This window comes from Panthera onca, chromosome A2 (assembly GCF_046562875.1).
Source record: "Panthera onca isolate mPanOnc1 chromosome A2, mPanOnc1 haplotype 2, whole genome shotgun sequence".
NCBI classification, from domain to species: Eukaryota; Metazoa; Chordata; class Mammalia; order Carnivora; family Felidae; genus Panthera; species Panthera onca.
In genome coordinates, this window is record NC_138340.1 from 8675953 (window position 1) to 8692089 (window position 16137).

At 48.3% G+C, this 16137-nt stretch overlaps 1 protein-coding gene across 4 annotated transcripts; it reads right to left on the reverse strand.

Annotated features, from left to right (window-relative positions):
- Nucleotides 1–86: 86 nt before the first annotated feature.
- ECSIT (ECSIT signaling integrator) lies at nucleotides 87–15888 on the reverse strand. 4 transcript variants are annotated; one of them, XM_060630301.3, is made up of 9 exons: nucleotides 15766–15888; nucleotides 15417–15553; nucleotides 9647–9766; nucleotides 5816–6233; nucleotides 5206–5429; nucleotides 1574–1631; nucleotides 1309–1457; nucleotides 1003–1108; nucleotides 87–451 (listed from the first exon to the last, which is right to left on the reverse strand). In XM_060630301.3, the coding sequence occupies exons 3-9, from the start codon at nucleotides 9740–9742 to the stop codon at nucleotides 201–203; spliced, it is 1302 nt and encodes a 433-aa protein (XP_060486284.2). In that variant the 5' UTR covers nucleotides 9743–9766; nucleotides 15417–15553; nucleotides 15766–15888; the 3' UTR covers nucleotides 87–200. The 4 variants fall into 4 exon arrangements, with proteins under 4 accessions (XP_060486284.2, XP_060486287.2, XP_060486285.2 ...); XM_060630304.3 differs by having other exon boundaries at nucleotides 15413–15553; XM_060630302.3 differs by having other exon boundaries at nucleotides 15762–15862.
- Nucleotides 15889–16137: the final 249 nt, after the last annotated feature.

Genomic DNA, 16137 nt, shown 5'->3' on the forward strand with positions numbered 1-16137 from the left:
CTTGGGGTCTGATCTGTCAGTCCCGGATGCCGCAGACCCCTTGAAAAACCAGGCCACCAAACATTAAAGGGGCAGAGACGCCACGCTGTCAGAGAAGAGAGAAGGCCGCCCCGAGCCGGAAAACCTTTATTTGCTGTACATTCAAAGGGCACCTCATGCTATTACACTAGTCCACGGTTTGTGCTGGTGACCAATCAGCCTCAGCTCTGTCCCTGCTGCTGTCGCTGCTGATTGCTTTCCTCTTCTTCCTGGCCCTCTGGTGGGGGCGGGGGCGGCTCCTCCAGTCCTGAGGAGGTCGCCAGGAGCTCCCCGGTGGACCCCGCCAGGCGGAAGACCACGGGGATCTGGGCCAGGCCTGGGTTGGTCTCCTGCAAGCCCTGGATCCACCTGGCCAGCGTGGCCTGGTCGTGGGCACCCGCCACGCATATGGCGAAGACAGGGCCTTCCTCCACTGTTGGGAGAAACAGGCGCTCAGAGTTTGTGCCGTGGGGATTGGAGCAGCACCCCCGTGCCTGCACCCCTTCCGGGCCACAGGCGGATGTTTCTTGCGCATCCAAGCCTTTGCACAAGATATCCCCTCTGTCTAGACTGCCAATCCCATGCTTCACCTAAGTGATGCCTCCTGGTTCTTTGACATTCCACCAGAAAGTCCTCCCCACACCCCACCTGAAGCCTGGTGCTCCTCCCCTTAGGCCCCAAGAATATAACTTGACTTGCCTATTCCCCCACTGGCCAGAGCTGCCTAAGGGCAAGGACTGAGCCTGTCCTGGTCACACTCGGTAGCCAGCACAGAGGTGTTCCATGACCAAGGGCTGACAGGCCTGGAGCCCCTGGGGAGTGAGGTGTGTGTGTGTGTGTGTGTGTGTGTGTGTGTGTGTGTGTGTGTACTTGGGCATCTGCTGGGTCTGCATGTGGCGACTGGGCTAGGTCTCAGCCTGGGTGCCAGCCTTCCACCCCAGAGGCCTCACCTCAGCTGGTGTTTGGTGCCCATCCCAGTTGTACCTTTATGGATGTCAAACTCGTAGTCATCCCAGCCGCTCCTCCCATAGTCCAGGTCCAGCTGCATCGGGTAGTAGAGATTCCATTCCTCTGGAATTTCCTCCGCTTCCTACCCGGGGAAGGGGGTGCAGGCAGTCAGAGGCCCAGGATCTCGCAGCCGGCTGAAGCCTATCCCCCCACACCAGGGGCTATCCCTCCCTTCCCCTTCCCCCCTGCACCTCTGAGATCTCACATGAGCCCTCAGGGTGGTGCCAGCCCACCCCCACCTCACACACACTCACGCCCCCCACTCAAGCTTTGGGCTCTCACCCTCTCCTCCGGGGGCAGCAAGTCAGCTCTGAGGATGTGATAATAGACACATTTGTCTCGGAGCCACAGGGAGAAGGGGCCCTCGACGAAGATAGGCCGGGCTGGGTTGTGGTGGGCCAGGGCAGCCTGCTGATCAGGAGTCTGGATGCCTGGTATGGAGACACGCGTGCCCAGGGAGCCCTGGCTGAGGGGCTCTACCCGAAGGCCCATGGAGCCCACCCAGCAGGCCTGGGGAGAACCCAGCCACCCCAGGCCAGAGCCTTACCTACAATGTGGGACTCGGTGGCATCTGCCGCACCTGTGGAGTCTCTGGCAGAAGGCGTCTGCAAGGAGGAGCAGGGGTGGAAGGAAGCTTGTGGGCCCCAGCCCCTACAGGGGAGCTGGGGAGAGAAATGGGGAGCGGGAGGTCCCGGCAAATTCAGGGCCCCTCTCAGCCTCCTACCCGTCGACTCAAGCCCATCCCTTCTTCATTTCTTCCACTTTGGCAATAGCCGCTGACATTGAAGATGGGCACACAGAGGGGACCCTGGAGCCCGCCTACCTGCGCTAAAATCCACTCTGCCACAGGCCATGTGACTGTGGCTCAGCCAACGTACCTGGATGCTTCCGTTTCTCTAGATGCAAAATGGGGATGACAGCACTTAATTCGGAAGGTCCCAAAATGCTGAGAACAGGGCCTGGCACGTACTAAGGGCTCTGTGCTTGTGACGGTTTAAAAAGAAAAATAATTTCACATGCACAGTGTGTTCCCGAGGAGACACAGGAAGCAAATCAGGGTTTGCCTCTGCAGAAAACTGGGAGGAAAGGAAATCCCTTTTATATCTTTTTGATTTTACATACTGCCGTGATTCAAAAAACCAGATGAAATTTAATTAAAAAAAAAAACACAAACAACGCATCTTGGGGTGCCTGGGTAACTCAGTCCCACCGACCACCTGACTTGATTTCAGCTCAGGTCATGATTTCATGATTCTTGAGTTCGAGCCCTGCTTTGGGCTCTTCCCTTCTCTCTCTGCCCCTCCCCCACTCACATGCACCCGGGGTCGTGCGCACATTCTCTCTCTCAAAAAGTAAACTTAAAAAAAAAAAATGCATCTATTCTTCGATTGAAGTGTCTGAGAGCTTACAACTATTGCAACACATATCATCCATCCTTTCAAATTAAAAAGAACAGAGGTGAATCAATAGGTATGGACATAGAACAAGCTCCCAGCCATATTCTTAAATAAAAACAGCAAAAGGCAAGGTGCAGAACACGGGTAGAATGCTGTTTCATTGGAGAAACGTTTTTTTTTTTTTTTTTTAGGTTTGTTTATTTATTTTGGGAGAGACTTGAGACAGCATGAGTTGGGAGGGGCAGAAAGAGAGGGAGAGAATTCCAAGCACGGCCAGCACAGATCCCTACGTGGGGCTTGAACTCACAACTGTGAGATCACGATCTAAGCCGAAACCAAGAGTCGGAGGCTTAACTGACTGAGCCACTCCAGTGCTCCAGAGAAACATTTTTAAAGTAGAAGTTTTTGGGGGAGGAGTGGGGTGAAGGGGAGGGAGGGAGACACAGTATATGTTTTGCTCCTGGGCCTTTTTACTGAAAAATATAATTAGTCTGATTTTTTAATATGGATTTTTCATTTTAAATTTCACACGTTTCTTCTTTCTTTAGCATTTTGATTGTATATTTTTCTTTGTCTCGCACACTAAAAATCTTGGTTCCTATCAACAGTAGCACCTTTACTTATCCATCAAAATACACAGTTTGGATATTACTGCTAACCATAACGCTGTGGGACTTAAGCTTGGGATTTCTCTACAGATTTGTGTGTTCTTAGAATAGAGGCCACAGAGGATGGGCAGTTGGATGACTGACTCAGAAGAACTTTTTGTCTCAGTGGTTTTGCCATCAAGGAGATGTTTCCTCCGATCCCTTTTGTTTCGGTTTGTTGCCAGTATGGTGGTTCCCCCTCCTCCCCATTTCTTTGATTTTGTTTTAAATACGCTAAAACATCGGGGTGCCTGGGTGGCTCAGTCGGTTAAGCGTCTGACTTCCCTTCAGGTCATGATCTCATGGTTCGTGGGTTCGGGCCCCGCATCGGGCTCTGGGCTGACGGCTCGGAGCCCGGAGCCTGCTTCGGATTCTGTGTCTCCCTCTCTCTCTGCCCTTCCCCCGCTCGTGCTTTGTGTCTCTCTCTCTCAAAAATAAATAAACGTTAAAAAAAAAATACACTAAAACATTTACATAGTTGAAATGTCGATCCATTTTAAACAGATGTCTCTCTTCCACTCCTGTTCTCTCTACCCCATCTCCTCTACCTGCCCAGAGATAATGATTTCTACCCATTTCAGACTTATCTTGGCATTATTTATTTTTGTGAAAATAGGCAAATCGATGTATGAACTTTTACTTCCTCTCCCTTCTCATGCTGAAGGGAGTTAACTGGACCACTGAACATACTTCAACCTTTCACTTGTGGTTTTTTTTGTTTTTGTTTTTGTTTTTTTTTTACCAACCTGACTGAGGTGTTATGATCTATGTAGACAATTCCCTCTTGATGGAGCTTGGATCGTTCCCATTTGAGATCTAGGCAGTGTTGGTGATCATTTTACCATGTTTTCAAACTTTCTGTACGTGCTTTTCAAAATTAGGGGAAGAAAAGCATAAATACAAAGTCTAGATCGGCTTGCAAATGCACAGAATCTCTTTGGGAGGAGACACAGATGTGGTCACCTCTGGGGAAGGAGAGTGGGGACTGGGGACCAGGCCGTGGGAGAACTCTTCATCCTGTGTTCTCGAGTACCACTTGGCTTCTAAAGCTTTACTTTTCAAAAGGAAGACGTGAGTTAAAGAATACCTTTCCTCTGGAATATGCTCCAGGCCAAGTCTCTGTCCTTTCTCACCCAGACACCCCATCACCCACTCTCCTATTAACTCGGTCCTCTGCCCACCCAGCCCCACCCAGCCCCCATTCAACACCCATGTGGCCAAGCACCAGAGGATGCTTTCGAAACAGAAACTCCTTCCAGAACAGAGCTCCCGCCCCATCCTTCCTCTTCTCAAAACTTCTATGTGGCTCCCTCTTCACCAACAGGTCCAAACCACGCTGTTTAACCTGGTGCCCTCCTGGTCTCTTCTCCCCAACCCCGACCTCCTGCACTGGCCAAAGGAAGCTCTTTCTACATCTCCAGCAATTCCAGCTGCCCTCTGAACCCCAGCCCAGGCTGCTCCCTCTGCCCAGAATGCTCTCCTTGTCTCTTCTGTCCTGAGTGCAGCTCACCCTCACGTCCTCCAGGAAGCCCTCCGTGCTCCTTGCCCTTTCTGGGCTCCCAGAGCCCCCAGTGCTTCTCCAGCTCAGAACCAGCAGCTCTGAGAGAAATTATCTGCTACCTGGGGTCAGCCTTCAGGACCACAGGATCCTCCCATGTGGTCTGGCATGAGTGGGGCCCCTAGAACACTGGTGTGTGTGTGTGTGTCTGTGTGTGGACTATTTCATTCAGTCATTCGGCAAACACCTGCTGAGCTCAGCTTTGTGCCGGACCCTGTGCTGAGCCTTGAGAGACACAGGGGAAACTGAGTCGTGGTGAATGAGCAACCAAGCCAAGCACCCAGTGTGCCTCTGCTAGGGTGGTCAGGAAGGGGATCCTGAGGGAGGGACAGCAGAGCCGAGACCTGAAGAACATGAAGTCCTGGGGACAAGTGTCCCTGGCAGAAAGAAGGGTGAGCACAAAAGCCTGAGAAGAAAACCGGCAGAAAGGAAGCCAGATGCCCAGAATACAGACAGTAGGGGGAGAGGGGCGGGAGAAGAGGTCAGAGGTCAAGCCGCCGGGAGGAGTGAGGGCCACGGGAATCTAACAAGGGCTCAGCCCGCGGCTGTGGCCGAGGGTGCGAACGGGGGTGGATACCTGGTAAATGGTGACCCTGGCGCTGAGGTTGGGCTCCATGTGCCGCAGGCCCAACTTGGCCAGGTCCACGGGGTCCTGGGGCAGGTCCCGGGGCAGTGGGAAGGGGTTGATATTCTTGAAGCGGGAGAACCACAGCTTCATGCGCACGAACTTGAGCATGGGGTAACTTTTACGTCCAAATATCTGAATCAGTAGGAACTCGGTCTCCTTGTTGGGCATCACCCCTGTGTCGGGCAGAAGCAGGCAGAGCCTTAGGGAGGGGGCAGAAGGGAGAAGGGGAGACAGAGACATGGGAGACGGAGAGGGCCAGAAGAGCCGGGACCAAGAGGGAATCATGAGGAGGGCCAGATGGAAAGAACCAGAGACAGGAAGAATTTAGTCAGGGAATTGATGACGGTGAGGGAGAAAAGAATCAGAATTTAAAGGAAAGGTCAGAGGGAGAGATGAAAGAGGAAAGAGACCAGAGACAGAGGAGAGATTGAGAGAGGGGGGAGGGGGCGCGAGCCAGCAAAACAGACAGAGGAAAGGCAAGTTGGAGCCATGGAGCGACGGAGGGGCCCACGTCCCGGGGGGAGAGCCCGCTGCCTGCCCCTGGGCCTGCTGGCCTCACCATGGTTCTCCATCTGTTCCAGGACAGCAATCCCGCACTCCTGCTGCCGTGGGTAGTGGATGAAGATTCTCTGGAAGATGCTTCGAGGCCGGAAGACCTCCTTGGGAAAGACGTCGAGCAGCAGGTTGTAGACGGCCAGGTCCCGCTCGACGCCGTACTCCCGCATCTTGCGCAGGGCCAGGTAGATGAAGTCGACGTGGCCCCGCTTGTGCACGTTATACTGCCCGAAGGTCTGCACGGCCCGCACAAAGTTCGCCTTGTCCTGCGCCCCATCTGGTGCCCGCCTAAACAGCTCCTCGTGGGGTGCCAGGGCCCTGGTGGGTCCCCTTGGGGGCTTAGGTGGGGGAGGGACCAGCCAGGAGTCAGAGCTGTGGGTGGCTGCGCTGCAGTGGAGACCCCGCGGGGCCTGGAGGGACACCTGGGGACAGAGAAACCGCTGCTGGAATCTGGCCCCTCCCAGGGCCCCTGGGGGACTGCCGGGCCGGCTCTTTCCTGGGAAAGGTGCCAGCGGGCATCCCTCAGGGCCTCTGAGGCCGTGTGGTGCTGTGGTAACAAGCCCAAGATCAGGCACCATTACGAAGTGTGAGAGAACAATGGTAAAACCCCCATGGAGGCAGCTCGGCAATATTCGCCAGGATAACAAACAAACACCCTCGGATACAGCGATCCTGCGTCTGGTTTTTAAATCCTACAGCTACCTACCAACCTGTGCCCAATGACTTTTGCCTTTTCCACCGTAGCAGGGGAAAGCGGCCCCACCGTGCATCAGCAAGGAAATGGTTAAGCAAATGGCCATGAACCTGGACGAGGGGCACCTGCGTCTATCAGACACACTGAGGAGGGTCTTGTGTGACCCAGAACGAGCCCCAGGGTATATATTATGAAAGCAAAGCAAGCAATGTGTGAAGTGGTGCGTTCAGTAGGGTCCCATAGGTATAAAGAAGCCTCACCCACTGACATACAAGAGATCTTCATTAGCTGTGGATTCCGTATTTGGAAATTTGCCTGCTTGCTACATTGATTTGCAATCCCAACGCCGATACTCTCAGCACCTTCCTGGTCATTCACAGACACAGGCTGTGCAGTGAGAAATCTGAGTCACCCAAGCCCGTTCATTCCCAGCTGAGATGGAATAAGGTGACACTCAGCCTTCTGGATTCAGCCCTTGTATTCTCAACAAGCGTCCTGTTAGAGATTTACTTAGTGCACATTTTCCACATCTTCTGGTCGGTGCTGTTGCGGTTGAAAATGGCCCCCACGCATAATACTGACGGGCCGTCCAGCGTTCCTACAGGCAAGAAGGCTCTGCTGTTCCTTACAGAGAAAATACCGTGTGGTAGATAAGCTACATTCAGGCTTGAGTTATAGTGCTGTTGGCGGTGAGTTCAACGTTAATGAACCAACAGCATATATTAAATAAGATGTCTTTAAACAGAAACGCACATCCAACACTGATGAAACTGTGAGCAGAGGCTCGCAGGAACCGACCCCACATTTCCCCGGAGGCGACAGTTCAGTATTTACTAGTTCAGTGTATGCGGCCACTTTATCAAACATAACCCCGGTGGATAATGAGAATCAACTGTATGTATATAATTTTTTTGCTCCTGTGAAATATATCTGGAAGGGAATGCGTGAAGTGGGGAACATCTCTTGCCTCAAGAGAGAGGGGAGCTAAGTGGGGTCATGGTGTAGCCTTAGAACTTTTTTTTTTTTTAATTAAAAAACCCTTTTTTTTTAAATGTTTATTTATTTATGACAGAGAGAGAGACAGAGCATGAGCGGGAGAGGGGCAGAGAGAGAGGGAGACACAGAATCTAAAGCAGGCTCCAGGCTCTGAGCCATCAGCACAGAGCCCGATGCAGGCCTCGAACTCACAGGCTGCGAGATCATGCCTTGAGCTGAAGTCGGACGCTCAACTGACTGAGCCACCCAGGCGCCCCAGAACTTTTTGAATGTTGAACCAAATTGCCCGCTGTAACTAGCCGTATTGTCTATTCAAAAGATAGCTTTCAAAAACTTAAAAGAGAAAAGGCGGATTTTGGAGTCGGCAGGAATCTTGGCTTGCCTGTCCTCTGCTAGGTTATGACCACATGCCGCTTTACTGCTCAGGCCTCGGCTTCCCCTTCTGTTTTGATGGTGTTTCTCTTGGGTCAAGAAGATCTTGTTCCCCAGAGTGAAGAATGGAGGCTACTGGGGACAGGCGAGATCCCTCCGCAACGTAAGACAGCAAACTACAGCCTGTGGGGCCAATATGGCCAACTGCCTGCTTTCGTCACTAAAGGTGGATGAGAATACAGCCACGCACATTTATTACGTCTAGTCTGGGGCTGTGTTTGTGCTACAGGGGCAGAGCCAGGTAGTTCTAACAGAGACCGTGTGGCTTGCAAGGCCAAAAATACGTATTGACTCAGTACAAAATGTTCGCTAACCCATGTGTGGATGGCAACACCACCAAATTTCTGACTTGAAATGGAATTGAATGTTTAAATTACAATGGTTATACATACGGCATCTTTAAAAATATATGGCGAGGGGCGCCTGAGGGGCTCAGTCGGTTAAGGGTCTGACTCTTGATTTCGGCTCGGGTCATGATCTCACGATTTGGGAGATCGAGCCCAGAGGCGGGCTCCTTGCTGACAGCATGGAGCCTGCTTGGGATACTCTCTCCCTCGCTCTCTGCCCCTCCCCCACTCACGCTCTGTCTCTCTCTGTCTCAAAAATAAACACATTAAAAAAAATTTTTTTTTAAAAAATCAGAAAGGAAGCGGGGCGCCTGGGTGGCTCAGTCGGTTAGGCATCTGACTTCAGCTTGGGTCACACGGTTGATGGGTTCGAGCCCTGCGTCAGGCTCGGGGCTGACAGCTCAGAGCCTGGAGCCTGCTTCTGTTTCTGTGTCTCCCTCTCTCTCCGACCCTCCCTGGCTCATGCTCTATCTCTCTCTCTCAAAAATAAATAAACATTGAAAGGAACCTCTAGAATGGCCAAAAGAAGGGGAGACAGTACCAATGAGATAAAAGCATAACAAAAAGCATAGCACGCGGCCTGGCCCAGAGGAAGTGCTCGGTGAGGGAGGTACAGGCATAGCTCGGAGATATGGAGGGTTTAGTTCCAGACTACAGCAATCAAGCAAGCGTCACAATAATAGGAGTCAAACCGATTTTTTGGCTTCCCGGTGCGCACGAAAGTTATGTTTACACTACACCGTCGCCTATAAAGTGTGCAATACCACTAAGTCTGAAAAAAATGCACGTACCTTAAATAAAAAATACTTTATTGCTAAAAAATGCTAACCAGCGCCTGAGCTTCCGGCAAGTCACTATCACTGATCCCAGATCAAATAGGATAATGATGAGTAAGTCTGGAGTACTGCAAGAATTACCAAAACGGGACACCGAGAACAAAGTGAGCAAACGCTGTCGGACAACGGCACCAACAGGCTTGCTCGACACGGGGTCGCCACAAACCCTCAATTTGTAAAAACAAACAAACAAAACCCAAAACCGCATTGTTTGTGAAGCACAACAGAACAAGGTCGGCGGCCACCATCACTGTGGTAGCCATCTATGCCCGTTGACTGGCTTGGGCCATCTGGTCACCCCGGGAAGGGATGGAAGTTCAAGTTTCTGCCCAAATCTCAACAAGTGGATACAGGGGTTACCCACAGTCACCACCCACATCTACTTAGCTCACAAATCCTTATTTCCAAATTCAACTCCCTTACCCGCATGGGCACCAGCCCTTCTTAAAATGAATTAAGGCGGGGTCAACTGGCCCTCAGAACAGATAGGCAGGCCGGTGTGAGCAGACGACTGTTCAGCTGGTGGTTACCTGAGAGAAGGGGGCTCCTGTGACGGTGGCCCCGCAGATGCCTCCGCAGCCCCGAGAGAGGCCCCGGGCCAGCAGGATGGCTTGGGCCCAGCTCATTGCCTCCACTTGTCAGACAACCACCTGGCCGAGACAGAGAAAAGACAGCATCAGCCAGCTAACGGAGAGGAGACCCCTTCCGGGCTGTGGCCGTGTTCCAGACTGCATGGCCAACTCACCAGCCCCACTGGTTTCTTCATTCACCGCATGGACTTACAACGGCTGTTACGATCAAGCGTCCCGATTTTCTTGGGCTAAACCTTTCACTGCCTTGAGGAATCTGTTCCTGCCATGGCCTGCCTCCCTACTGGATCATTCTTTCTTTTTAACAGCTTTATTCACGTATCATGTGGTTCAGCCTTTTCAAGTGTAAAATTCAATGGGTTTTTTTTTAGTACATTCAGAGTTGTACAACCACCACTGCAATCTAATTTCACACCATTCTTGTCACCCCAAAAAGAAAACCTATACCCAATCGGCAGTCTCTCTTATTTCCCCTCATCACTCAACCCCAGGCAAGCACTGACCTTACTGTTTCTATAATTTGCCTATTCCGGGTAGTTTGTACAATACGACGCGTGCTCTTTTGTGGCTGACTTCTTTCACTTAGCATGTGTTTAAGGCTAACCATGTCGTAGCATGTAACAGACTTCATTTGTTTTGTCAAAAAATTCCATTATACAGATATAGCCATGTTTTATTTATCTATTCCTCAGTTGATGGATAGTTGGGGTTGTTTCGACTTTTTGACTATTGGGACTAATGCTGCTATGAACACTTGGGTGGAAGTTTTGTGTGAAAAAGTGTTTACACGTCTCTTGGGTAGATACACAGAAGTCAAATTGCTGAGACGTATGGTTAATTCTAACATTTTGAGGAACTACCAAACTGTTTTATTTTTTCATTTTAATTTTTTAAGCTGGGTCCACACCCAATGTGGGACTTGAACTCACAACCCCACGTCAAGAGGTGCATGCTCTACCAACTGACAGCCAGGCACACCCGCCAAACGATTTTCTAAAGTGGCTGCACCATTTTACATTTTTATGAGCAATATGTAAGAGTTCCAATTTCTCCACATCCCTGCCAATTCTTGTTGTCTTTTTGATTACAGACACACTAGTGAATGTGAAGTGATATCTCATGGTTGGATTTGCACTTCCTTAAAAAACGACGTTGAACATTCTTTCATGCCCTTATTGGCCGATGCGTATCTTCTTTGGAGAAATGTCTATTTAGATGCTTTGTACATTTAAAAAATTGGGTTACTTATCTTTTTATTATTGAGTTGTAAGAGTTCTTTATATATTCTGAATACTAGACCCTTGTGTTTTACAAATACTTTCTCCCATTCATTAGACTGACTTTTCACTTTCTTGATGTTACTGTTTGCAGGACAAGTTTTTATTCCAATGATGTCCAATTTATGTTTTTCTTTTATAGCTGTGATCTTGATGTTATATCTAAAAAAAACACTAAATTAAGGGGTGCCTGGGGGGTTCAGTCGGTTGAGCGTCCGACTTCAGCTCAGGTCATAATCTCGCAGTTCTTGAGTTTGAGCCCCACGTTGGGCTCTGTGCTGACAACTCAGAGCCTGGAGCCTGCTTCAGATTCTGTGTCTCCCTCTCTCTGCCCCTTCCCTGCTCATTCTCTGTCTCTCAAAAATGAATAAACATTTAAAAAAAAAAAACCCACTAAATTCAAACAAAAAACAAACAAAAAAACCCCACTGCCTAGCCCAAGGTCATGAAGATTTACTCCCATGTTTTCTCTAAGAGTTTAATAGTTTTAGCTCTTACATTTAGTCCTGGGATCCACCTTGAATTAATTTTTCTGTATGGTGTGAAAAAGGGGTTCATTTCATGTGGATATCCAGTTGCCCTAGTACTATCTGTTGAAGACACTATTCTTTCTGTATTTCTGGGTCTTGGCATTCTTTTTCTTTTTTAAATTAAGTTCTAAAATTTTAATTCCAGTATAGTTAACATACAGTGTTATATTCATTTCAGCCGTACAATATAGTGATTCTACAATTCTATACATTACTCCGTGCTCATCGTGGTAAGTGTACTTTTTGTCTTGGCATTCTTGCTGAAAATCAATTGACCATAAATGTAAGGGTTTAATTCTGGGCTCCCAATTCTATTGATCTATATTGAGTCTTAAGCCAGCACTACACTGTTTTATTATAGTTTGTAAGTTTTAAAATCAGGAAGTGTAAGTCCTTCAACTTTGTACTTTTTTTTTTTTTTTTTTTACAAAGTTGTTTTGGCTATTCTGGGTCCCTTGCAATTACATATACATTTTAGAATCAGCTGTCAATGACTGCAAAAAGTCAGAGGGATTCTGATAGGGATTGTATTGAGTCTACAGATCAGTTTAGGGAATATTGGTATCTTAATAATATTAAGTCTTCTGATCCATGAACATGGGATACCTCTCCACTTATTTAGATCATCTTTAATTTCTTTCAACAGTGTTTTATAGTTTTCACTGTATGTGTCTTTTATTTATTTTGTTAAATTTATTCATATTTCATTCTTTATGAAGCTATTACATATATGGGATTATTTTCTTAATTTCATTTCCACACTGTTCAGTGCCAGTATGGCACTATATGTATTTCTATATTGGCATACTATTTTTATATGTTGATCTATCCTACAACCTTGTTGAACTCACTTATTAGTCCCAATAGCTTTTTATTGGATTCTTTTCTATATACAAGATCACATCATCAGCAAGTATAGTTTTATCTCTTCCTTTCCAAACTGGGTATCTTTTACTTCTTTTCCTTTCTCAAGTGCCCTTGCTGGAACCTCCAGTACAATGTTGAATGGAAGTGACAAGAGTGGACATCGTTTTCTTATTCTTGATCTCAGGGGAAAAGTGTCCAGTCTTTTATTATTAAGTATGATGTGAGCTGTCTGTTTTTCATACATGGCCTTTATAAGGTTGAAGAAATTCCCTTCTATACCCAGATGTTGAATGCTTCTATCAGAAAGGATACTGGATCTTGTGAAGTATTTTTTGTTGCATCTACTGAAATAATCATGTAGTTTTTATCTTTTATTTTGTTAATATGGTGTATCTCATTAACTGACTTTCAGATTTTAAACTAATCTTGCTTTTATGGGATAAATTCCACTTGATCATGGTATATAATACTTTTTATATGTTGCTAAAGTTTGGTTTGCTTGTTATTTTGTTGAGGATTTTTACATCCATATTCGTAAGAGACATTGGTCTGTAGTTTTTAGTGTCTGTTTGATTTGGTATCAGGATAATGCTGACCTCATAAAATGAGATGGGAAATGTCTGGATCATTCTTATCACCATTTAAACTTTCTCTAACATCTCCCATTTTGACCTGAAGACTCCCTCCAGCCTCTGCTCCATATCTCTGCTCCCTTTACAGTAAAGTTTCTCCCAAGAGGTGTATACACATTATGTTTCCTCACTCTCTCCAACTTGGCTGCTGCCCCAACCACCCCACTAATACCTTTTGTAAAGGCCCCTTTTGCATTTTGCACTTATGAAAGCCAATGATTATTTTTAAGGCTTCATTTTGCTCAATTTCTCAGAAACATACATCATGGGTGAGGCCCTCCTCCCACCTTTTTGACATGACCCACTTCCTTCTTTAAAGCTACAATGTCTGCAAACTTGAATGTGTAGATGAATCACTTAGGATCTTGTTAAAATGCAGATTTTGATTCAGCAAGTCTGGGGTAGAGCTAAAGATCCTGTACATCCAACAAGCTTCCAAATGATGCTGATGTTGCTGGTATGGGGACCACACTTTGAGTACTAAGATTGCGAAGAGTCCCACATCCTGAATCTGTCTGTCTGCTACCCTGAAGTGTCTTTCAACTTGTTCCCCTCTTCTCTGTATTCTTGTAGGCGGCTTTAATGGTTCTCAAACTTTGTTCATATTAGAATCATCTTGGGGGCTTTTAAAAATTCCCATGCCCAGGCCATACATCGGATATAATAAATCAAAGTATCTAAAGGTAGGCATCAGCATTTTAAAGGACAGCAATGGGGACGCCTGGGTGGCTCAGTGGGTTGAGCACCCAGCTCTTGACTTCAGCTCAGGTCATGATCCCAGGGTCATAGATCGGCAGAGCCGGGCTCCATGCTGAGCACTCAGCATGGAGCCTGTCTGGGGTTCTCTCTCTCTCTCTCTCTCTCTCTCTCTCTCTCTCTCTCCCTCTATCCCCAACCCGCTCACGCTCTCTCTCTCTCTAAAATAAAAAATAAAATAAATAAAACACTCCGGTGACTCTAATATGCCGCTAAGATTGAGACCTTAATCTGAATCTTCACTACTCAAAGTGTGTTCCAGGGATCAGCTATATCAATATCATCATTTGGGAGCTCATTAGAAAAGCAAAATCTCGGGGCGCCTGGGTGGCTCAGTCGGTTGGACGTCCGACTTCGGCTCAGGTCATGATCTCGTGGTCTGTGAGTTCGAGCCCCGCGTCGGGCTCTGCGCTGACAGCTCAGAGCCTGGAGCCTGTTTCGGATTCTGTGTCTTCCTCTCTCTCTGACCTTCCCCCGTTCATGCTCTGTCTCTCTCTGTCTCAAAAATGAATAAATGTTAAAAAATAAATAAATTAAAAAAAAAAAGAAAGAAAGAAAAGCAAAATCTCAGCCCTAACCCAGATCTCCTGAGTCAGAATCCACATTTTAATAAGAGTCCAGGTTTCTCCTACGTGTGTTAAAGTCTGAAAAATGACAATCTATGTTCTGATGGATTCCAAACAGTTATTGCCAGTTCTGACCTCCAACCCCCATACCTAACTGCCATTTTGGCATGTACCCAGCCGTCTCCAACTTAATCTGCTCCAAAGTGATATCCCTGCTTAAACGTGTTCCTCTCCACCCTAGCGAATGACACCACCATTCCTAGTCATTCGGGCCACAGACCTAGAAGTCATTTCTGCATCCGCTATGTCCCTCATTGCCCCATCCAGTCCACCAAGTAGTCCTGATGAGTACGTCCAAGTCCATCCCAAATACATCCATTTCTCTGCATCGGCAAGCCACCACCCCAATCCCATGATCTCTGTCCTTAAGGCCTACCCAACGTCCCCTCCAGTCAGTTCTCCCCGCCATGGCCAGAGGGAGCTTTTTTTAAATGTAAACTAAATTCAGTGTTCTCTGCCTAAAAATCACTAGTGTTATATTACACAGATATTCAGATCTGTAAGTCTGGACCCCGTGGTGGGGTGTAGACAGGGTCTACCTCTCCAAATTCAACTCTTATCACTCTAGCTCTCACAGCTCTAGCTACGCTATTTGTTAAACAAGCTAAGTTTATTCCAGTCTCAGAGCCTTTGCACTTGCTATTCCCCCTGTTTGGAAATTTCTTCTCCTAGATTCGTCCATAGCTGTCTCTGGTCGTGCCTGTCTATGTTCAAATGAGAGGGCTTCCTGGACCACAGCCCCACTCCCAATCCAAGCACCCATCACCCTGATGAATGCACTGTTAACAATTATTAGCATCTGAAATCACCTGTTCCCTGCATTTCTGACTTGTTTAATGTCTGGCTACCCCAGGAGATAGGGGATTTTTGTCTGTCTTCCTCATTGCTGTGTTTCCAGCACCTGGACAGTGCCTGGTACAAAGCAGGTGCCTAACAAGTATCAGTTGAATGGGGAGAAGAGCTAAATTGCTACAAAACATCTATGATCTGTACATCTGAACGCCGTGGCGGGGTGTACCTACAGCAGCTCTGAGTCTGGCTGCCAGGATTCTGGGATCCTTGGGATAAACAGACGCGGGTCCGAATTCCAGCCTAGCTGCCAACTTCCGGCGTGACTTCGGGAGAGGCCCTTAACCTCTCTGAGCCTCAGCTGTCTCATCTGCAAAATAGGAGATTAGGGACGTGGGGAGGGTAGTATACAGAGATCGGCTTTTTCCAGCACGTCCCCGTCCCGCACCTCCAAAGGTCACGGTGCCCTGGCCCTGCAGCTGGGTCGCTCTGGGCTGTCCTCCCGTCCTGCCGGCCCAGAACCGGCCACCCCAGGACCCAGCAGTTTGCTCTCGCCTCCCCACGGGCGATCTACATACTCACGCGGCAAGCCGCGGACTCCAAGCCGGCTCGGTCGTGACTCCGGGCGCCGCCATTTTACCCAGAGAGCTTCCAGGTCAGGGGCCACCGGGGAGACAGCAAATCGAGAACACAGGTTTAGAGAGGTCCCGCCCAAAATGGAGGAGCACCAATAGGAAGACAGAAAGAACTTGGTCCCTCCTCACACCGAGCCAGGCCCCACCCCTAACAGGGCAAGCCGCACCCCCATTAAGGCAGGGAAAGGAATGATTGGACCGATCCGGGCTGGGAGGCTGGACTTGGGCGGCCTGTGACTCCAGGTGGAGGCCCAGTTTTCCCACCTGAAATGTGGAAAATAAAACATTGATGGTAGAAGTGATGTGGATTCCTTCGTTT

Excerpts from the sequence above, each read along its gene's own strand:
- ECSIT (XM_060630301.3), bottom strand. The coding sequence starts at position 9,742 with ATGAGCTGGGCCCAAGCCATCCTGCTGGCCCGGGGCCTCTCTCGGGGC. Across the intron at positions 5,430-5,815 it reads GGAACAGATGGAGAACCATG|GGGTGATGCCCAACAAGGAG; the intron begins GTGAGGCCAGCA and ends TGCCCGACACAG. Across the intron at positions 1,632-5,205 it reads CCAGGGTCACCATTTACCAG|ACGCCTTCTGCCAGAGACTC; the intron begins GTATCCACCCCC and ends TCCTCCTTGCAG.